The 23615-nt window shown below is 43.4% G+C and overlaps 1 protein-coding gene across 10 annotated transcripts in view; it reads left to right on the top strand.

The window, feature by feature from the left end:
• camta1a (calmodulin binding transcription activator 1a) overlaps positions 1-23615 on the top strand; it is a 282833-nt gene that overhangs the window by 101602 nt on the left and 157616 nt on the right. For all 10 annotated transcript variants that reach the window (XM_034876192.1, XM_034876194.1, XM_034876189.1 and 7 more), the window contains one exon: positions 22770-22837. In XM_034876192.1, coding sequence (XP_034732083.1) covers positions 22770-22837 — 68 coding nt within the window. The remainder of the gene's footprint in view (positions 1-22769; positions 22838-23615) is intronic.

Raw genomic sequence — 23615 nt, 5'->3', positions numbered from 1 at the left:
GAAATGGAAGACAGATTGACATCAACCCGAGATTTTGATATTCTAGGCTTTGTGTAGTTTATGTCTACTAGCTTTAGTTTGTCTTTGTCTGGTGGACTGGTCGAGAAGTACAAATAGAGCTGGGCAACACAGTATATCAATATTATATCAATATCGTGATATGAGACTAGACACTGTCTTAGATGTTGGATATCGTAATATGGCATAAGTCTTTTCCTGGTTTTAAATGCCGCATTATAGTAAAGTGATGACATTTTCTGAACTTACCTAAATGTTTTAACTGTTCTTTTATTTGCATTTACCCACTTAGTCAACATATCCACAATACTGATGATTATTTATCAAAAATTTTCATTGTGTAAATATTTCATGAAAGCACCAAGAGTCAAAGCTACATTATCGTTGCCTTATTGATATTGAGGTATTTGGTCAAAAATATTGATACGATACATCAATGTGTGATATGAGATATTTGATTTTCTATCTAGCGCCCAGCCCTATGTGCACATCAGCCATTAAGCGACTTGTTGCCACCATTAATGCAACCAACACAGAGGCTGCTGCATGTGTAGACATGACGCTGGGCTGTAATTACATTAATGAGATGTTCATTTGGGTCCACTTTAAATCAGTATTACCTTTGACTGTCATTGTACTTCTGTCCAGCAATTTCTGCTGACATGCTTGACATGTAAATGTGCTAGTATTGATTGAGAGGCTTGGTAATTGAAGATATGTGACAAGGTCCAGGTATAGGACGCACGTGTGTGTGTGTGTGTGCACGTGCATGTGTGTGAACAATGCTGGCCCTAAGCAGAGAAGAAGATTCAGTTTGTCTTGCCAACTTTTCCAGTGGCCAGTGGTGGGACTAAAATAGTACTCTGTCTGTTGCCAAGGTTACAACATTGACAACATGACGTGGCCATTCATTCTCAATACTGTATCTCCCTGGCCTTCTGTGAGAAAGTGGCTGCTAATCTTAGCCCTCAATCTACCCGCCTGTCAATGTGAAGAGGGAAACAGCCAAGGTACGGGAGGAAGGGAGTTGGGTCAGCTCCGTCCCATCACATTGCGCCCCCTTCCACTCATCAATGGCCATTGCCACATCCGTCGCCACCCCCCAGCTTCTCTCTGGGTGGTGCGTGTCTCCTCAGCTTGCAGATAAAAGCCATTGGTGGTGTGTGTGCTGGGTAAAAATACGAACTGTTTAAATGCATGTGTTACTTTTCCTTTTTGCAGGTACAGCAGCGTGGAGAGAAGGGTTGAATGGCAACCGGATGGTAGTCACAATAAAACTGTAATTGAAAGATATGTTATCGTGACTATTTCAAGCTGAGAAAAGTGGTATCAAAGAGACATGCCTGCTCAAAAAAAAGAAAAAAAGAAAGAAAGGGAACCTCTTTTAATTAAAAAATAGTGCTCAAAGGGGCGACCAAAAGTTGAAACTGGAGGCATGTTTGGCATGAATAAGTTGCCCCTCTCCTTTGTGTGGTGACACTGACAAATAGAGCCCCGCGTGTGAAAAGGAGACTTATCTTTGATGGGTAATGAATTCAAAGTCATGGAGATGAACGTGCTCTTTGAGGTTCAGAGGGCTTTAGCTAAAGTCATATTATCTCACTCCGACAAATGGAAGCAGCGCTGTCACAAGGTGCCATCCCCACGACTTGATTCGTCAAACGGAGAGCGTGTGATGTCTCTCTAGACACTGCTGTACTGCTGTTGGTTCTGAGGTATTGTCATTGTGATAGCATTACATTAGTACATGCTGGTCAGCCTAGCTCACTTTCAGTAGTGAAGTTGTGTAAAAGCCTGTGTTGCGCAAAATGCAGTCCCCGACAGATAGACAGAGAATTGATTTTTGCGGTACACACATTGCTGAAGCAGAGCTACAGTACAATGGGTGTGCTTCCCCGATGTTGTTCCAAGTCAACAGTTGCCCTAGCTGAGGACACCTGCAGGCTACCAGTGGCCAGACACATGGATATTTAAACAGTTCTTTGTGCTGAACCTTTGTGTTTTTATGACAGACACAGTTTTCAAGATGTGCACAAACCCATTTCTGCTCAATTGCTCCCAGCGGCGGCTCCAAATAGATTTAGCAATGATACTGTGAGAGGAGGGAGATAGGGAGCAGAAGTGAGAGAGGAGAGAGAGACCTAGAGAACAATGAAAAGACAGGAAGGGAGAGTGAAAAAGAGTCTGAAAATGAGCCTGAATGGGATTTCTGCAGTTCAGTTAAGAAAGGCTTTGAATGTATTTGAATCACAGACTTGATCTGCCACCAGCCTATTTTTATTAGCTGCTTGACAGTGCAGCATAGTGTTGGGATTACAACCAGCGCCTGTGTTATTCAGGGTTCCTCACAGCTAAATTTGTATTTGAGCATTCCTAGCACGCCTCTTCTTCCTCCTACCATACACTTTAATGCCTTTCCAGTTTTGTTTTTGTTTTCAAACTACACAATTTTACTGTCACGGGTCACATATTAGGAAACAAACAAGGTGGCAATTAGAAATGCTTATCTTGTTCCCTTTCTTTCCCCCATTTTTAACAAGTGCTTCCTCATCCGAATATCTTGAGAGAATGGAGCAGATATTCAAATGAGTTCTTTTATTATGGGCAATATTAAAGCTAGGCTTTGACGTTGTTCAAATTCCTAATTGAAAAGAAATGTATCGTATCCTCTTGAGTGGTGTAAATCATATCCCTTCTCTATCCCCTGTGCGCTAGTTTGTGTTATCTGTGGCTAATTCATGCCACACTTAATTTGGCCTTGATTGTAAATGTCCGTGGTGAGATGAGAGGCTTGTCGCTATTGTGCCTGTGCCTGAGTCATACATGGTCTCGCAGGATTTGATGATTTTGAATTCCAACTGCGCTTCTCGAATGAGCATCTCTCTCATCGGATGACAGCCTCTTTATCATTGTGACAGTTGTACCCATCTGCCCTTTTTTACCTCTGGGTAGAATCCGAGACAAGGAGTTTAATGTTTACACCCGGAGTAAAGCCTACCTACATATTTTACAGGAAGGCAAAGATGTCTCCCCTCTGCCATTGCTGTTGACAGAAGTTGCTTTGAGCAATTTTCTTTTAAGCATCCTTCATTGCTGGCAAACATGGTGAACACATGCGGTGGATTTGTTATAATTAAACCAGGGCTTGGCTTGGACTTGGAGAAAGATGCAATAAAGACGACAGTTTATTTAGGATAAACTCCCCAGCTCCAAGGAGCTTCACAGGGAGAACCTCCACACTCTAAATCTAGTTGCACGAACATATGAAGGGATAAAGTGGCTCTATTAAATTTGTTGACTCCAAAGATCCTCTCTGAAGCTGCAGCGTATTGCATTTGTTGGCTCTTCCATCCCTGCTAGCCTTCTCCACGGCTTCTAGGATTGAATCAGACAGTGCCCAGATCCTCACCATTGCATTGGATGAACACTATTGAATTGCTTGGCTTGTAGATCCACAATTCTAACTTCTTTAGACTATATTGAATTTACCATCCTGGGCAATCAATAATACTAAGTTTTGCAGGCTGTATTGAACTCTATCCTCACACATATACTGTGGTTGGTTTCTCCCCAATTGCTTTGGAATCTGCAGGCTGTCACGCACAAAAGAACTGATTTTGAGTTGGCTTTTTTATTCAAGGTTCATAAAGCCATGGGAATTGTGCAGACTAGACCATATAGTAAAACAAAAAGGGTGTTCACAAGCCTAGCTTGTAGTCAGATATAATATGAATAGAATCATGTTCCGGCTGAGAAAAGGAGGAAAGGTAGGATCATATTCTCCAAGGTCTGTGGTTTTGCAGCTTTTGAGGAACATGTCCATGTTTCATATGTTGATGTACTAATTTAATTTGGTCTTCCAGATGATTTTCCGTGTCTAATGAGACACTGTCCAAAAGATTATTCTGTCCTCTGAAAGCCCATCCATGGTAGCAGTGGGCCTAGAGGGCAACAGCATAGCTGTGCATTGCTGTGGCATTTAGTGCATTGCGATTCACCATTGGCCCCCTGGGTAATGAAAGGCCTAATAAATGAATCCATCAGAGTGTCTGTGTGTTGCTCTCTGTGTGTATCTGGGATGCAGTCAGGCCCAGACGTGCCCAGTCTCCGGGCACACAGAGGAAAGGGATGCCATTGCTGGCAGGCCTGATGAATGGGTGGCACGCCGCACCATGACAAAGACGAATGTGACAGCCCCCGTCCCGCAAAACGGAGGCGGTGCTCAACTACCATGGGGAGATCATGTGACGCTGACCACCTCCCCTTCTTAGCTACATCCCGTCCTGGCTGAGCCCAAGGTGGTGGAAGAACCAGAGAGAGAAAGAAGGAGAATATCAAATCTACAGTTTTAAGTCCTCCCTCCTTCTCCTCTCATATTCTTTCCATCAAACAGCACATACAGCAATTCTACAGGCATGAAATTAACCGAAGGGACCCAAACTATGCAGTATATTTATTTTGTGTGAAGTAAATGATGAGAAATAACAAACGCTTCTTTAAACCCAGAGCAGTATTTAATAAAGGCACTTGACAAAATAACAGTCTTAAACAAACGCAAAGGAATTCATCAATAGATCTTCTTCGACCAGAATTGATGCGGTAATCTGTGCAAGATGGTAAATAGCGGAGGGCCCCAAGCTCTAATTGGTTTCTCAGCAGCATTAGAGGTGGGAGGAAATTAAAGACTGCAGATCAATAGCAATATTTGTTTTATATTACTCAGGTGTCCTTTGATTGTCTGCATGACTGGAGCGACTGGAGTCTTTTTTGGTGACTCTCTATCAGATAACTACATGCTATGGTCTTTTAGGCAGATTACTTACACTTAAAATGAAGATGCTCTCTGACTTGTCCAAGTGCCTATCAGTAATCACTCCTGTTACAGGGCATCTTATTATCATCGGAGTAGAATGTGGAGAGGGTTCTTTCTGCAAATCACTCAATTCTAATGATTAAGATAAGGTGGTGTTCTACACAGGTTACATTGTACATAGGATAGTTTGAGCTTTAACTCAAATATTTCTGCCCAGACTGGGATTATGTTGCAATGCAACTGAAGAAAAGCTCCTTGACCTCAGTTTCAAACTCCTCAATAGAAAGAGTCATCTCCTCTGTGGCAAGATGGGCCTTTCGGTGTGAGGGAGAGAAGCACCGAGGGCTAAGTTAATGGGAAACTGAGATGATTAAGAGGCTTTCACTGTTAACAGAAAAGCGAGGATTGGTCTCTATTGCACCCTCTTCTTTTCATGGCCTGGTCTAGTGGACAGGCTGCTGCTGTAGTCTGAACAGAGCCAAGATTTGCCTATTAATAGACTATTGAGTGCTATTGATCCTTGGCTCGTGTGACACATAAGATACAATGAGCCATAGATCCCAGTCAAGAGCCATGTCTTTCTTTTCACTTTACCACAATTGCATATGATTACAGGAGTCTGAGGATCAGTCAGAGAGGCCTATCTCTCTTTAACGATGACCAGTGCGATGATACCCTGAGTAAAAGCCGACTGCAATTTGGAAACTTTTGTCATAAACACAAAAGCTCTTGAACAAAATGGCCACAATGGAGACTTGGCTTTGCCTAGACTGAATACTGCCCCTCCATAATTGTATGGATAGGTTTTGTTGTGTAAACTACCCAAACATGGGTATGTTTCAAAAAGTGAAGATCCTTTCTCTTTGCATCCAAGGTGAGAATTACTCCAAAAAGCTGCTATACAATTACGGATAAATTAGAGGGATAATGACGAGAGGTAATGTGGTTATATCAATAACCCCTCTAATGGTCAATTCCAGAATGCTGTCTGCTGTGTGCTAGATTTAGTGTAATGGATAAGGTGCCTGTTTAGCGGAGGCTTACTTGTCGCCAAACGAGGGAACAAACCTCAAATAGCCAAATTAAAAACTGAATAATAGATGAGCGATGCCGGGATGAGAGAGAGAAGAGGAGACAGCTGTAATTTCTACTCTTGGAAGAAAGAAAAAAAGCCTTGGCATGTAATTGTTGAGAATTTATAAGGCCACTGAAGAGAAATAGCGAGTAGATACTCATCCAACTGGGAGATTCACCTTTACGGAAAGACACTTAATACTGATGGTTATAACAGGTGAAAGTCTACAAAATCTCCAAAACATTGTAAATGCTGCTGTTATTAAGGTTAACTGTGGGTCTGTGTGAAAGGGTGCCTCTCTTCCATCGCGGTTTATCATCTGCAGAAAACAGCGGCAGCAGTCTTGAATGGATAAGTTTTGAACTATGTTGAAACGACAAAGAGGAAGTTTACTTTGGCAGCGAATTGCATCAGAATGTTGTTTGAATGTTTAACAAGAGTGCACGTGGTGTGCGGTCCATGGGGCATTCGTAATCTGCAAATGAGAAGGTTGTTGGAGCATTGTCTGTCCGCCAAACATGCTCAGTACCACCACCCACTTCTCAAAGGACATTTCCTAACAAAGACAAAGACACTCCTATTGCCTGTGGAGAGGGATAAGACCTATGACATTGTTTGAGGTACAAATTAGGGCTGAATCTGCCACAAAATGTATTAACTATGAGCAATACAAGCATGTTTCTGTACAGGTACAAAAAAGGTGCATCTGGGTCTGTACAAAGGAACAACTGGTTTACTAACAATAGCATTATTGTTAAAGAGGGTAAAATTGGGTCACAAAGCAGAATATAATAAGCCCCAGTTATATTGTCATCTGGTGGAGTCGGTTCCTGCAGACTTGCTAATAACAAGAGTCTGACTCATTCTGTGTGTTTAGCTTGCTGGGTTTCCACTGGGCTTGCTTTTATTTCTGTTCACCTGTGAGAGAAAAGACAGGACTTCCCTGCTTGGCGGCTGGTGATGCAATCTGATATGAGTGGGGACTATGAGATCACAGAATAGCCTCTCTGGTGAAGAGGTGAAGCTATTACTGCATCATTGAGTGCAGGTCATTTGCCAGAGCCACCTGGCCCTCTGATCGCTGCTTGGGCAGGGCTGTATTTGCTGACCTTGTGCCTTCCCCTCCTCTGCAAACAGGTCCATCTTAACAAGCAACTTGGCCCCATAGATTTTTAAATTAAAATGTTTCTTAAACAAATGAGAAAAAAATAGTTTTGAATTTTTTTTGTGTATTCTTTTTTTTAGAAAAAAGTGCCGAATTGTTTTTCAGTCCAGCTAACACTGTGCTGTCATCGAGTCAGTCAAGTTACAGTAGCCTGTACTATCATTGCAAAACCTTTTACTGAACATCACAGGTTGAACACTGTAGACCACAGTGGGAAAAGCGAAAGTGTGAGATATGATTGTTGTTGTATACCCTTATTCTCCATAGCACGTTAACATCATGTCATGCCAAATGGGGCAATACTGTATCTCATCAAAGTTTCAGTGCTGTTTGAAGAGTCTGAGAGGAAAGGTTTGTAATGGAGAGACATTGAGGAGGGATCTCAACAGCATGTTGGTGAAGAAGGCCTGCTTTGCTTGCCAGCTCACACACACACAGATGGACGGTGTGTCAAGGGAATCTCACAAACACTGATCAGAGGCTCTCTTCCCGTCCCGCAGTGGGAGGAAATGGGACTGAACGAGAGGAGGAAGAGCGGGAGAAGGAGTTAATCACCGCACTAATGCTGCACTTCATCATCGTTTCCTGAGCCCGCCTGCTCACCCTCACTGCTTGTGCTTAACTGTCTACACAGCGCCCCCTGCTCCCAGCTTTAGCTATGGCAATGTTTACTAGCCTACAATGAGTTTATCACTCAGTTAGACTAATTGGAACTCAATCAATTAGACTAACTGGAACTCAAGAAGCATAACGTGTATGGAGGAGATGCACAGAGCACCAAATGAAAGTTGTTGATCCTTGAAGGTTATTCAAGTGGCCGCCAATAGAGAGGAATTTGACTGACCTTGGCTGTCGTGAATCAGATATGTATGGGGGGCAAAGTGCTTTTTGTGCTTTTTCAAGCATGCCTGTTTGACACTGGTCCTTTGAGGAAGACTATTTATTTTTGCAAAGGCCCACATGTGGTGTGCTGACCCTGTGCTATGTTTGCAAACAGGTTGTGTGGTGTGTGTGTGTGTGTGTGTGTGTGTGTGTGTGTGTGTATTGTTTGCATGTGTGCTTGGTTTTTAGTGCATGTGTGCATAAGTGCATACAGGATGCATGCTGTGCACAGAGATGGATCTGAGGCGGGTGGTGAAGGTGAATGAGTTTAAGAAGGCTCCTCCCTCGGGCACTTGTTCCACAGACAGTTACAAACAGGATCTTAGGAACTGCTGTGCTGTGCTGCCGAGCATGGCCAACCGTCAGCCCGGCCTCAAAAATATGATTCCATGTGCGACGGGCATAACTCACCGCCTTGCTGCCACACCCGCCCCACTGCCCTGGCAGGCACTCCCTCCCTCAGACCATAACAGCTACCACAGTCTCTTAAACCCATTTTAGTCTCAGGGATTAAATACTGTGATGTGCCATTCATGCCCAGGCTAGTGTACAAACCCTGTCTCTGTCTCTGACAAATGCACCTGCTCACACATAGTATACCCCTGGTGAGATCTTTGTGCAGTGCATGCAGAGCTAATGCCAGCTTTATGGATTTTATGTTGCGTTTAAACTGAAATGTTTGCAGGTACCTTCACAATTTGTGAAAAATAGCTATAGTTGAAAATGAACTGACATGTGCACTTTACACTAGGTTGTTGGCACACTCATAACCTCTATCGCTTGTATTCGGATGATGTTGTAGATAGACTCTGTTGAAAATGGTTTCCTTGTTGTTTTCTCGTTTTCAATGCACAGATTGTTAACTGGTACAAATTTAGGGTATCGGGTATGTACAAAAGGGTAACAATCTGTTTTTCTTATTACATATTAAGTACCCTATAAGCTACAAAGGAACAAAGGGTGTCTTCTAAGATGGGACCATCAGGCGTTAGCACGGCTGCAGCGGGGTCTGGTGTGTGTGTGTGTGCGTGAATGTGAGTGATAGAGTGACAGCCACATGACAGGAGTGAGCTGTGATCACAGCTCTGTTCAGGAGACACCAGTGCTTGGCTGGATGCCCATCAGTTTGTCTATCTGTCTGCCTTTCTAGTCATACTGTTGGCACACATACACATGGACACACTGAAACTTACCTGGTTTAATGGGTGCCTGTCTGTGATACACATATGCCGGCACACACACAATAAACAAACTGGTGATGGAGACGCAACAGTGCAGTGATTCCAGCTTTGGTTCCACATCACCTCCTACTAATGGTGGTAATTAAATGATGAATGAGGTCAAATCGGAGATATCCATGCACGTCTCAATTCGGATGCAACCCCGTCTCATCCCTGTGCTCACCTCTTTGCCACCCCCCAAGTTGTTTTCTTAATGCGCAGTGCACCTCATTCCCTCTGTGCTCATCTGCATAAGACCTTGGGATGAATGTTAACGATGTTTAATTAGACAAGACGTGGGATGGATGAGTGGGTGGAGGCAGTGAGGCCAGGGTGGTGCTGCCCCCCGCTGGGGGGGAGAGAACACATAAGACACACACGTAGGAACCTGCAAGCATTCATCCACATGCACCCACACACAAACACCCACACACCCACACATACACACACTTGATGAACAATTAAATGACCATTAAAAGGCCAAAAGCTACAGCTGAACATGACCTTACATGTGACTCGTGCGTTTTGACTTAATACCAAGAGCTCCCCAGTCCATATTTTACCAACATCAAGGGCATTGTTAATGCGATATAAATTAAACATTTTTAAATGCAATACATTTTGGGGATATTATATGGTTGTTGCTTACTGCCCTTGATTGTAAATTCCATTAACCAAACATTTATTTCTCACAAGCTTTCTGTCTGGAATCAACAATTTTATTGTAGAATTAATTGGCCCAAAATGAGAACATTAAAAATTTCATTAAATTAAATTAATTCTCTTGGCTCAAGCCCTTGACTGTATTTAGAGTCTGTGGATTGTTGTGCTACCGCTACTTGAATACTGATTAATGAGATTAAATACAGTAATCCCATTCAACAGTTACAATTTCTCATTGTTACTTTTTGGCCACTCCAACTCCACCTTATTACATTTCCTGGTCCAAATTGGTTGACTGAACATTGTGACTGGGATCAATGCGATCCGTTCCTTTACCGTGCGACTTTACACGCTTATCTAAGACATTGAGACAACTTTCCTGTTCCGGTGTGTCATTTTTGACAGTGTGGCTATTGCAGAGATAAGGGGATGCAGATGTTTCTCGCTAGCTGTTCCCAGATGAGGTGTCATTATCGAGGCTTGGTCTCAGACCCGCTGTTTTTAGCCCATCTCCTCAACTGGGTTACTGACTGTGGACTGGATGCAAAGACACACTCAATTGTGCACTTTGTCTCTATTGCTGGGTGCTGTCTCTTCCAAGCACGGGTTTATCTTGTGGTCACGGCCAGACAGAGACACCTGCGAATGCTGTGGATTAGCAGGCAGCCTGGGGTAAGGCGTTTAATACAGTGCCCCAAGGATCCTGGGCTAATGGCAGTCTGAGTTGCGAGGCTGGGGCAAGCTCTACGGAGGCATCTCAGGGCCTAGATTGAGATCAATGACTTCTCAAAAATGCCATATAAAACATTCAATGAAAGAGTCATTTGAGAGATGCGGGTAAACAGGCTTTGATTACAATAGAGAAATAGTGTAGTGTGTTTGTTCTCTTGAAAGCCTTGCTGAAACAACAACAAAGCTGCTTGTTCTCCTTTTTGTTGGAGATGCCATGTTGAATCTCCACTCTTAATTAATTTGGCGAGCACAGAGAGAGAGCGTTTGTCACCCCTGCTCTCGCCTGTTAGTGCTATTTGTCTCCGGGTGACCTTTGATTTCACACTGCATTGGTTTTCTCCCGTTATGGACAAGAGGCGGTTTTTGCTGACAACAGAGGAAACCTTATCTTTTAAATAAGTAATTCCTCAACTGCTCAGTGAGTTCACCAGCAGCAAAATATTGGGATTGCTGAAGAGGCAGGCACAGAGGCACACTGGGGAAAATATCTCTCTCTATATGCTACACCACCTTCGCCTGACTCTCATTAAAAATTCCACAGCGTTAGAACAAGGCTTTCTATGCTGCTTTTTTGTCAACATGGTAAACTTAAAATGTTTTTTCTTTCATTTTTTGCCTTAATATACAGGGAAGGCTTTAAAACTGGATTGAGATCACATGCAATGTTTGACTGTGTCAGTTCTTTGGTTAAGAGGTCTCTATGTGAGTCTGTATGGACAGCTCTTGGTCTGGCATCGGTTCTGTGTGTGACTTAGGAAGCACAGAGGGGGCAGGTTTATCGTTGTATTGTAGAGGGGTTTAGGCAATGACACAATAGCACCAGCCAGACCTCCTTGGCATGGGCTGGGGCCCAGAGCTTTAGGTTTTTGGGAAGGGAGAATTGATTGTGGTGATGGCTGGATTGAGTGAGAGGTGGGACGGATGAGGGAATTGCAAGGGGATGGATCTGTTGGCACCCGACTCTGTGGGTTCTGGCTGGATGCGGGACTAGTCTCCAGAAACACCGATGCATCACCATGAATTATATTATACCTTGGCAGATGGTTACTCCCAGATTCATCTTAGTCATTGGGTTATTTATTTGTTTCCACAATTTGTCCAAAGACATGCCTATCTAAAAAAACAACAACAAAAAATAAAGCTGCAAGCAGCGTTGGATGGGCCCTTGCACCTCTTCCTGCTGCGCCATGCGCCCGTGTATTTGAGGGACCGTTGGACATTGCAAACCGTCACCAATGGCAAAGGAACTCTCTGCGGAGTTAAATGATACCTCACCCAAGAGTCTACCTTACACGCCTTGACATGCTACGTTTTTGTACCGCATCTCGTTAGTCTATGTTAAACGTAATGCAGGGGCTCAATTTTTTTAATTTGTGGGGGGCGTTAGTTTTTTTAGCATTTTTGTGCACATATTCCTGAAACCCTTAAAATACTTAAATTTTCATCAGACTGATCAGACTTTAAATATGTTAAGCCCCTCAAAAATTCAATTTGTTTGTTGGAAGAAGAAATGATGATAATTCCTTTCAATAGGGCTTTCAATAGGGCCTTTGCCGCTGTCGGCGCTCGGACCCTAATAAAAGATGAGACAGATTTAACGTATTTTACGGCATGGGTATTTGTGCAGTTAAAAACACTATGACTACATTCTGATGGAGTGCTTCATTTCAGCCCAAATGCCATTGGGTAAAAAAAGATGGTGTGGCAAAGTACAAGACAGTTTCCTCTGAACACCTCTTGAACACCTGCCTGGAAACCTGCCGGGATAACACCTCATTCAATGGCTGCCTGCGAGCTGTAGCAGCTCAGGCTTTTGGAGATAGAAGGGATGCTTTGGGCCTTTTGTTCAACTCTGACATGGCTGTTCGGACACCTTTGTTCTGGAAGGAGAGGCCCATTCACAGCGCGCCTGGGGAACAAATTGAATCTGGTTGACAATTAATAGCCGTGCGGCATGTTTAATTAAGAGCATGTAGCCAGCGAGCGACGTGAGGAAGATAAACAGAGGTGAGCTGCACCGAGCCAGACTGGGCTCACAAAGGAGCAGGCCATTGGAGCGTCTGGCTGATCGATTCCCTACCGTCTGCAGAGAGCAGCCTTCACAAAGAGCAGCCTGCGCCTCCCCTCTCAACGGGCCAAACTTTTAGTGGGGAGAGAGATGCAAGACTGATAATGCACTAAAGGCAGATGAGAGTATGCAGATAGAGGCAGGAAAGTTGAGGAAATGTGAGCTCAGTTGAAAAAGAAAAAGTGAAACCTATACAGATGCACTTTAGTATTTGGTAGCTTGGTGTGTACTTTGGTGAAAATGACCTTGAGCATGATGATTACTGATGGTGAGTAGTCAGTGACTGTAGCTCATGCGCATGGTTCGTGTTACATAGATGTCTGGTGTTGGGGTTTGCTGTTCGGAGACAAAACATGCATGTCGGCAAGCTAGTTTGGCTTCAGGCATCTGTGACCTTCACAGTCCCACATTCCCGTTATTGTAACATGAACACAAAGCGGCAGAGAGCCAAGAGAGAGAGACAGAGAGAGACAGAAAAAACAGAGAGACAGAGAAAAGGGAGAGCACTTGACAGCTTGTCTGATAGGCCAAACAATACCAGCCATGGCCAGGCGATGCTCTGGACACACGCACGCACACACACATCCACTCACACCCACTTCAATTAAAGCGGGCCCTCCTCCAGAACTAACAATCACATCAGTCAGCGAGATGGCGGGAGCTGAGAGGGGATAAAATGCAAGCAGTTCATGTGAGGATTTGACGGATACTCATGTGTGGTATGTGCGCCTGCATATACAGTCAGGGTTCGTATGTGTTTGGTCTGCCTGGACATGTGTGTGCTGACAGGCGTACAAAGAGATGACAGGAAAAGAAAAGGGAGTTGCAGGAATGTAATTTGTTCATGTTAGAATTAAAAGGATGTGTGTGTGTGCTGTACACACTTTACAGCAAGTAGCAATAGAGGATAAAGGCATGAGTCTGACAGACAAAGGGGGATCCTTTCATGCTGACGAGTAGTTGGGGGAGAAAAAAGAGTTTCTGCCGGCTAATTGGCTTGAGCTTGAGATCTGGCCATCCCTTTGGTGAATTTTCAGACTTGTCTTGTCTTCATGTCTTTTCTCTCTGTCTCTCGTGTCGAACACAGTGAATGGACAGGACAACGTGGGCTCAATATTTCATCCTGTTTCTCTTTCCGGTATATACTGTAGTCAATTAAAGACATAACATTTTGCCCTTTAACACATCATCTGCCTCTTCTTCAATCTGTTTGTTTGCCTCTTTCTGTTCTCTTCTCCTCCTCCTTCCTCTCCTTCGCCTATACTCTTCCTGCCTCTGACACAGTGAGCCGGCTTCATTTTAAGTGTCACAATTTGTTCTCCTGTCAGAACATTCAGCATTTTTGTATTTTTTAAGGAGCTCTTTCACTATAGCTGCATATTGAGAACAGGCTGAACCAAACACTATGAACTTTACATAACCAAACAGCACAGCATGCTACTTATGCAAGCACGCACACACATACTTTTTTTTGCACTACATGCTCATCGGTACACGTGCATGACTCCGTGGTCAAAGATAGCTGCAATTTTGCAGGGAGACCTGTAGGTGGTTCTGGGGTGTGTCTCGGATTGAAAGTTAGAAATTGGTTTCATGCAAGGGTGCCCCAGTCATTTGGCTGCACTGAATAGGGGAATTCAAAGGATAATGCAGGCATTAATTGATTCTGGGCCTGAAATAAATAGGCTTTCAGGCTCGCATGAGACAGAACTCTTCTCATTTGTGCCTTTCGAGGAAGACGGGGGAGTCTCTCCTCCTCTCCTCTCCCCTTCCCTCTTTGGATAGGTCCAGAAGGAGCCTTAAAATGAAAGTTGACATCAGTTGATTGATATGAAGTGAGTGGTGACCTTCTAGTTCCACTGTCACTTCATTTATGCATAATACAATCACTCCTTGACTTTTGGGGAAATTTGGTTGAGCTTTGAAGATGTAGTGCTTAGATTCTTACAATGTCTCCACAGAGAGAAATCACACCTCAATTATATTTAGATGACATTTAATGCCCTCTCTGAGGATTTTGACTGCAATATCTTTCTCGCACAAAGCACAAGAAAGCAACAAATGTAGCGTTTATGTCTGCACTCTATATCAAATTGTGAAATTACATTCAGAGTCAAACAGACCTAGCAGCTGTTGGGCATACAATATGAAATGGCACTTTCAATATCCGCTGTCTACCAAAACAAGAGCATCTGTCAAACAGAAGATGTACAGTAAAGAATCAAAGAGAAGAGACACATACATACCCACCTCCTCCAGTAAGTTTGACTGCTCATGCGGGCTTATTCCACCTCTTTTGGGCTTTTGGAGAGGTTGGGGCGTAAGTCTCTGCAGTGGGGCTGGGGTAAGGTCAGCATCATGGAGGCTCCGCCACTCTCCTTTCTCCTTGGTTGGGCTGTCAGCAGGGGGGAACCGAAATCCTGCTGCATATATGATGAAGAGGACGTGCAGCGTAGACGCCAGAGGTCAGACAGCCACGGGGCGTCAGGAAGTGAACCTGGCCGCTTCCCTGCCGCGTACCACAATGCGTCCGCGTGCACACACGTACACATTTTGTGCCCTATTTACTAATGTAGTGCTCTGTGTTTCCGCTGAGCCTCCAATACATCTTAAAGTCTTGCCAGAAGTTGGAGCCTGAGGGAAAGAGAAAAGGGAGAGGTGCAAAAGAATCATTACACAAGACACATCTCTCAAGGGTACAGCAGTAGGCGGTCCCATATGGGCTTTAGATCAGTAGGCACACACACATCCATAGCAACAACCACAGGGTCACAATGCTGCCTAATTATGGCTGACAAAGATGGATGTATTTCATCTCAGTCAACTTTATGGCCAATTCTCATTCAGTGTGTCCATAACAGACATGCTATAGATCCATTCCCACATTAATCCTTTTTGTGATTCCTCCAGGTTTTCTGTGTGCTCGGATGTACACTAATCTCTCCGCGTTCCTCCTCCTCCTCTCATCTTTTCTGTCCTTGCTAATGCTTCTGTGCTGTCTCTACAGATACAGGACATTCACGCACAGTTGGGTCTGTTACAGTGTGGGAGGCAGTGGCTGACCACTGTTGTCCTTGAAGGCCAAGTATTACATCCTCTCAACGAACATCTCAGACAGCAGCCATGGCACCAAAGTCCGCTGTTCTCTTTCTGTCTGTCCTGTTGCTCAGCTTCTTATTCTGTGGCAGAGGAGTGGGGAAGCCCCCCCCCCCACACACACACACACATACAGCAGAACACAATAATATTGATGAGAAACAATTTTGGGTGTACCTATATTTGGTGCAAGAGTAAAATTGTATAAATACTCTTTTTCACAAATAAAGACATTTATCACAAATAATGTACAGTTTATTACCAGAATGAATTTCAATCCCTATGACATCTTTATCAGACTCATTAGTGGGGCCTGTCTGTAGATGGCCCAGCAGAGCAGTGGGAATAAAACCTGGAAAGGAAGAGGGAATCTAATATCTCTCGTGTGATTAGGAAATTAATTACATTTTAATTATGTTTATTTAGTAGATTATGTCTTTTGTGAAATCACATTTCAATGTCGGAATATTAATTAAAGTATATTTATTTTTCTCTTAACGTCTTCCACTGTCCCTCAAAGAATGTGACTTCTCCTTTGGCTAGTGGTTAACTCAGTTAATTGATGAAGCTACTCTGGCTAATCCTAATTTAGTAACGTTTTTTTCTGCTGCTGTAGTCCTGCTGTCTAATTGGAGCTTGTAGTATTGTGCCTGGTCCTGTATTTAATTGTTTGTGCAAATGACTTTTTCTTAAAGCTGACAAACTTTAAGAATCATAGAATAAGCCTACTTGACAAGCTGGCTGCTTAATTGGTTGCTGAACACTTGTTCTGTCTTGACTATACACAGATGTGTGACACATGTTGAGCCACACAAACCCACTGGAATAGCTGAGTTAATAGATTCTACACATCTCTGAAACTCTCCTGGAAACATGAAACACCATTCTTCCAAAAACAAATTCCCTAATTTGGTGTTTTGGAGTTTGTAGGGGAGGGTGTCCCATAGCTGTTCAGTTGGGTTGATATTTTAAAATACATACAACACACCAAAAAAAAACTCATCAAACCAGAAACCTTGCCCTATATGGAAACATTTGCATTTGCCATGTTTTTTATTTCTTATTTTTTCTGTTTTTACCTTTGATATGTCAAACCTAGAAACCCAGGTGACTAGTCAAGTCTCTAGTCAAAATCTTGCACAAGATCTCTGTTGTAGGCACAGCAATATTGTTTTTTCATACTCCATTAATGAATTAAAGTTACACTGTAAGTGGGTATGGCCGAAGACCCCTCCTCCACCACTGTTCTTCCTTATTGCTAAGTCCTCTGTCCGTATGTAAGTATAGAGTGTACAGAAGTGATACAGTAAACAAAAAAGAGATTGCTGGCGGAGCAGCTGCTGTAGGATACATTGATTTTGGGAGCAGGGAGGCGTGCAGCGTTGAGAAGCGTGAGGAGGCTCCCTAAGAGAATGCCTCCTTTTTCACAACAGTCTTATGACCAGCATGCCGAGCAGAAATGTGAAGAGAGGCATTGACCAACTACTGGAAAACATCTAAGCTATCCATGATCAATTTTAAATTGATCCAAGAACTATGTATAATGTAGGGCATTGGATGGCTTGCCTCGCTCTTCTCACCTCCTGTATGGCAACAGAGAGCCAAACCACAGGAGCTGAGTGAGCTAGATGGAGAACAAAAGACGTTTTCCTCAGGTGTGTTTTTAACATATACTAAACACATTTGTCCGGAGCAATGTGCTGGGTGAGGCATGCACATCAACAAACATTTTTGTGTGGATGTCATTCAGCAGTGATGATGCGATTCGTTTTAATTTCTTTTTTTTAACAACAAAAACACAAAGAGAGGAGTGGAGCAACAGAGTGGACACAGTGTGACTTCCACCCCTCCATTTTGGCATGGGTCCTCCCTAGGAAGTCCCATGCAGGTCCTAATGAGCGGTATGCTGGAGAGGGCATTGTTTGAATCCAGCACAGGGACTCGTAGAACAGCCTCACTCCTCTTCAGCAGATGCCAAGTGCACCTGTCAACAGCTCCGTACTCCGTTGTTGCTAACTTTCACTTTCTCAACTCTCTCACTCTCCTATGTCTTTGTTTCTGTCTCAACCGTCTCACTTTCTCCCTTCTCCTCTGTCCCGACCATTCTCCTTGATAGCAAATCCACTGTATCCTATTATGAGCCATGCTCAGACAATCTTAAGGGCTAGCTAGAGGTTACAGCTTGCTAAAATAGATTCACTCTACCTCACTGCCTTTTCCTAGCTTAAAAGAGTAATATGGCCATATGAGATTACATAGATACAGTGTGTGATACATTATTGCGAGTGCATTAAGAATTCATGAAGTATAAACAAAAAAAGCCCAAAATGATTCAGCAAAGGTGCTTTTGCTTGCAGAATCGAACCGAAGCGCTCTTTTTTAATCACCACACCTTCACGCTTCTCCTGTTATAAATGCATTTATCATTGTCATGGGAAAAAAACACTTTCAACTTTGTTCCTCCTCTCTCCTTTTTGATTATCCTCTCCCTTTTCAGTATCTCTCTCACCCTCCTCCTCATCCCTTCTTTAGTGCCAGTCACTTTCTTTTCTGTGTCTAATTGCATTTGAATTTTTTCTTGTGTAATCTTGCGATAGCCAGGAGCTTCAACACCCCTCCACCCCCCACCCCCCATTCCATTTGTGCCCTGCCCTGGGCAGGTTGGTTTCCTGGGCTGCCCTGGAGGAAATATCAGATGACCTGGTACTCCACAACAAAACCCAGGTCATCAGGGAGGGCTCCTTTCACTGTATCCATCCCTCTGCCCCCTCTCAACCACTTCCTGTTTTCAAGTGCAGTGGAAGGTCAATGCTTTGAGGATGCGATCCCCAGACTTCACCACAGGCAGGCTGGAGGCGCTGTACTCTTCTTCTTTCCTCCCAGACTTGCTCCATCTATTCCTTTGCATCTTCCTGCTCTCTCATATTCATTTCATTAGCTCAAGCTTTTACCTCAATCGATACTGTTGCTAAAGTTAGTTTTTCTAATATAGCTATTCATTAAGTGCCTTTTCATTAGTGTCACTCGAGCAACAGTATAACTGGAATAATACCGTAATGGATAAACATATGCTGTAATTTTTGAATCCTTCTTTTGGGTGATGAAGATTTAAATGGTTAGTCTCACAAAGAATGAGTCATTACTTAATGTTTTTACATAATGTTCCTAGTAAATTTTGGGTTTAAAAAAAAAACTAAGATTAAATCCTCAAACAATGATGTAACTGTTGGCATTTTAATGTAGGGGCGGCACTGAAGGGAATGTGCTTCAGGGTTTTGTCCTCCCAGCCATGTATCGTTCCCACCTTTCATTTTCTGTCAGCTGAAATGCACCGCGGATGCAGAAGGAAAGGAGAGACGTTATGGATGGTGTTTAGAGACAAGTGTCTGATGCGTCCTGAGATAATGCCAAAAGACTCCTATCTCTCCTTCTAATGGAACAGCGACAGTTGTTTCAAGTGATCAGGTCTGTCAGCCAAATGCTGGAGCGTTGGTCCTCTCAACGCCTCTCTTTTCTCCCATAAATCAAAGTTGTTATTGGGAGAGAGGATCACAGGGAACAGCAAAACAATCTAGCCTCAGGTCATCCCGGGACAGTGAATGTACCGTAGAATATCTCCATCAAACACTGGCTTCATGTTTGACTTACTTCTGTGCAGCAAGAAAGGGTGAGGGTCTACTAAAAATGTATCTGATCAGGTCTTCAAACAGTTGCTCTGCTAATTGCCATGACAACTAAATTTGAGACAATCAATATGGGACAGGTCAAATAGTGTTTATTTTCTGAGAGTTTGCTGCTTCTGCTCCCACACACCTCTTCATTGGTGCAAAGAAGAGAAATAGGATGAATATGTTAGTGTCATCTCCAATTTCAAATAGGTAGACATTTCAAAAGCGGATTCTCTCTGGAGAAAATGTTGTACCTCAAGAGTGGAAATATCATCTGAAAGGCGAGACACTAAAAGCCAGTCATCTCAAAATGAATATTTTCTCATGGTGGCTTTCCTTTTCACCTCAGCGCTTATGGGAAAGGAAAGAAAAGAAATGAGAGTGAGTGTCAGATTGGAGAAGGTGTGTGGAGCATATGAGAGGAGAGAACTAGAAGGGAGACACACTGATGAGAACAGGAGTGACACCTCCTGAAGAGCACGTTAATAACGTGCCAGGCCCAGGCAGGTAACCAGTAATCAGGCCCTCTGATTGTAACACGGAAGACAGAAATACACGCACAAACACTCTCAGCTCTCCATCTCCATCAGCCCTGAAACCACTAGACTGCTCCGTCATGTTCTGGGGCGGCCCCCTGTGCTAACAGTGTGTCGCAGCTTTTACAGAGACAAAAGAAACAAATGAGATGGCTGGGTTACAACAAACAGCTCCGGGTTGTTCTTTCCCTTGGAAAATGAAAGGCCTCTTTTTTGCAACCACCGTGTCAATAAGAGGAGGACTTGCTCATACTCACTTTCTGGTTCACTGGGAGCTCGCGCTGATTGTTATTTATTTAGATCTGGCTTGGAACGGAGTTTGCCTCAATTTAAGTTGTGCAGAATACAGCTCCTACTGCTATAGTATATTTCAACAGCACCTGAGGATAAAATCCCAGCTAACGTCATGTCAGAGGGAGGCTGAGGCATAAAGGAAGGAAGAACAAACAGCCTTCCACGAGAAGGATTCTGACCTAGGAGGTAGAGTGAGGTAGAAGTTGTGTGTACAGAGGGCCTCTTCTGAATATTTCCCCAGTGAGGGGGAGCAGGCCGGAGGCACTGAGGTCAGCAAATAGAGTCCAGAGCCCAGTGACAGCTGCTGGTTTGACTTTGATGCACCATCAGTGTTCAGCACACCGCTTGCCTGCTTCCCCCCTCCACTCCTCTTGCACTAACCCGCAAGCGTGTTTGTTCAACCTGAACGCCAGTAGCCTCTCATTATGCCGCCCATGCAAACTTTGTCTCTTTGCAGCTGTTTAATGGCTGCACGTCTGTTTTTGTTTGTTTCCTCGCCATAAGATTATTGCACCTTTATGGTTGGTCGGGGGGTTGGAATAATCCCTGGCATCTGTTCAGAGAGGGCGGGGTGCGCAAAGAGCCAGAGGTAGAGGCTCACTTCTACTTTTTTAAATACGACACCATGCGGCCCCCTATTTCATCCTCTGCCACTGAGACTGGGGCCGTGGCTGGTTTTTAAAGACAAGAGTGATGGAAGGGGCTATGTGCTAACAGGCACAGAGGTCACTGAAGGAGCTTCTTACTGCCATTTATCCCTCCCAAAATGAGCACAGAATAGCAGGGATTAATCTAGTCACTGCCGTATTAGTCTCATTTACTTTCAAATGTATGCAGAGAAGTAACTTTATTGTGACCTTAGTAGTGAAGCCTTATTTTTTCTTTCCCTGTGAAGAGTGTAATTTTTGTTGGTATGGCTGACATTAAACTTTCTCTAGAGAACAAGATTTTTTTGTTCATTCCATCAGGAAGGTTGCGGAATGTGGCTTTTGTTATACTTTTTATTGCTTGATTGTTTTTTTTTGTGTCATACAGCAGAAGTTTTAAAGGAGAGGAGCAGCCTAGAGCTCCTCTTGACAGCCTCATCCCCATCTTCCCCCCCATCTATCTTTTTCTCAATTCAAGACTCCATCTTGTCATGGCTTTACTGCCTCCGGTCATTATGGCAGGAGAACAGGAAGTTAATCAACGCAGCATTATCTCCCAGCCTGCACCTGTAGGCAAGGGTGCCAGTCATGCTACCACACTCTCTCTGTTGGGACCCTCGCCAGCCTGGGAACTCCTCACACCATAGCGCCCTGCAACATCCCCATGGGCCAGTTTGCTGTGTCTCTGAGCCAGCTCACACTTGTGACACAGCCTTCATGAGCCAATGGGAGCTTCCTTGCAGTGGTGTATCATTTATGGTGTGCGTGCATGCAAAAAGAAAAGAAGGAAGCAAAAACCACTGTGTGATTACTTTATTCTGCCACAAATCTCTTGTTTTATTCCAAATCCTTCAGTAGAGAAAGCTGGTGTATTTGGAGACATTATTGCCCCATGTGCACAGGCAAAGTAACAACATAAAGCCCTGGAGTAGGCTTTCATCAAACTCGAGCGCATACCAAACAAGACAATATTTGAACAACATATTCACACTTAAATGATTGCTGACACTGCAACATGAGGAGAGATGCGCATCCTTAAAAAACTGAAAAAGATATTTTTGTGGAAGATGGCAGCAGGTCCGTCCCTGTGTCTCGCTCTATCTAACAGTCTGAGAAGCTGACAAATGTCCTTGCTGAAGGGGTGAATTGCTGGCTGTCGCTGGTAATCATCAGGTTGTCTACCAGCATCCAAAGTGCTTTTATTTCTGCCCATTAGTTTGGTGAGAAAATGGCCGGGTATGGTCGAGCGTGTTCGCCCTTCCCCTCACACTGATGCAGTAGGCAGGGCAAGCATGGGAAACTGAAAGTGTTTGAAGTATCTCTATTTATACCAGTGGCAGTTTGGGCTTTTTCTTTTATACTTTAGTGTCTATAGCATCTCTTTGTACACAACTGACTCCAGTCAGTCTTAAGTAGCAGGACACAGACATGTCAATATTGTGAGACTAGCGTGTAATTATTATTCAAAGGTTAAAGAGTGGATTGATCCACAGAGGGGTGTCAAGGGCAGATGAAAGGGATTTGGGGGAGGATCGGACAAAAAATGTTAAAAGCTGCTCACTGTCAAACAAAGAGACATCAATCTTTCTGAGAGCACCTTGATGTCCTCAGAGGAGAACCTGATCAAAGCTTTTGTAACAAAGATGGTCTCAGAAGATGATCTGACCTCAGCTGCATTCCACTTCTGTCTTTCACTTTACTTTTACCGGTCTCCATTTACCTGCCTGAGCTCCCCGGCACTGCTCCTGTTTCCGTCTTTGCCGTGTTTGTGCTGCTGGTTAGTCTGAATATCAATGAAGCAGTCTCACCAATGTATTACAAACACAACAGAACAGTGATTAAAGATGACATATCTAAGCCTCACTCCCGTTCCTCTCTTCTCTTTTTCACAGGAGATCGCAGCTTACTTGATAACATTTGAAAAGCATGAAGAATGGCTAACGACATCCCCTAAAACAAGGTAAGACTATTATACTTCTTTCTGCCCTCTTTTAAAACATTAGTTAAGATTCATAGCCCTAAAAGTATTGCATTCAGGGAGCCAACATTTCCATTTTTTGTTTTACATAATTTCTTTTTCAAGACCATTTTCCTTATGCACAGCTTGCAACCTCCTTCAAGTTCAGTGCAGGATGTTTAATATTACAGGCTGCTGATGGCTGTTCAGCAAAGTTTACAGTTTGCAGTTAATTGATAGAATATTAATATTGACTAATAATTGCCTTTTGGCAAGCCAAGTAACATAACCTGCACTGGTGCAGGTTCTGTTTTGAAAGGTATGTTAATGTGTTCCTATAATAATAACAATAATAATAATAATAATAATAATAATGCTGTTGAAGCAGGAGGTGTTTGTCTGGGTCAGACGTTACACCCACATGTGGAACTAAATGCCAAGAGCTACTGTAGTATTTGAAACAGAATAGAGTTGCCAGTATTGTCATTTATTTATTTAGTAAATGTTTGCAGGTGCAAATAGCCAGGCCAATGTGCAAATGAAGAACGAATTCTGCTTGGCTTTTTTTGATATGACAATGAATGAGCATTGGTTGTGATGTATTTTTTATCATCTATGAAGGTTAATAATTATTAATGTATTTGGCTTTGTAATAGAATTTTTCTACATTTGACAATAGTGGACAGCTTTTTGTCTGAGTAGCTTTCTATAATCTCTTCATCATGGACAGCTCTGGAATTGACACCCTTGGCCTCTTTTTTACTATTGGACTGTCAGACCA

Source organism: Etheostoma cragini, chromosome 7 (genome assembly GCF_013103735.1).
Source record: "Etheostoma cragini isolate CJK2018 chromosome 7, CSU_Ecrag_1.0, whole genome shotgun sequence".
In the NCBI taxonomy this organism is placed as follows: domain Eukaryota; kingdom Metazoa; phylum Chordata; class Actinopteri; order Perciformes; family Percidae; genus Etheostoma; species Etheostoma cragini.
This window is presented reverse-complemented; position numbering and strand designations above follow the sequence as displayed.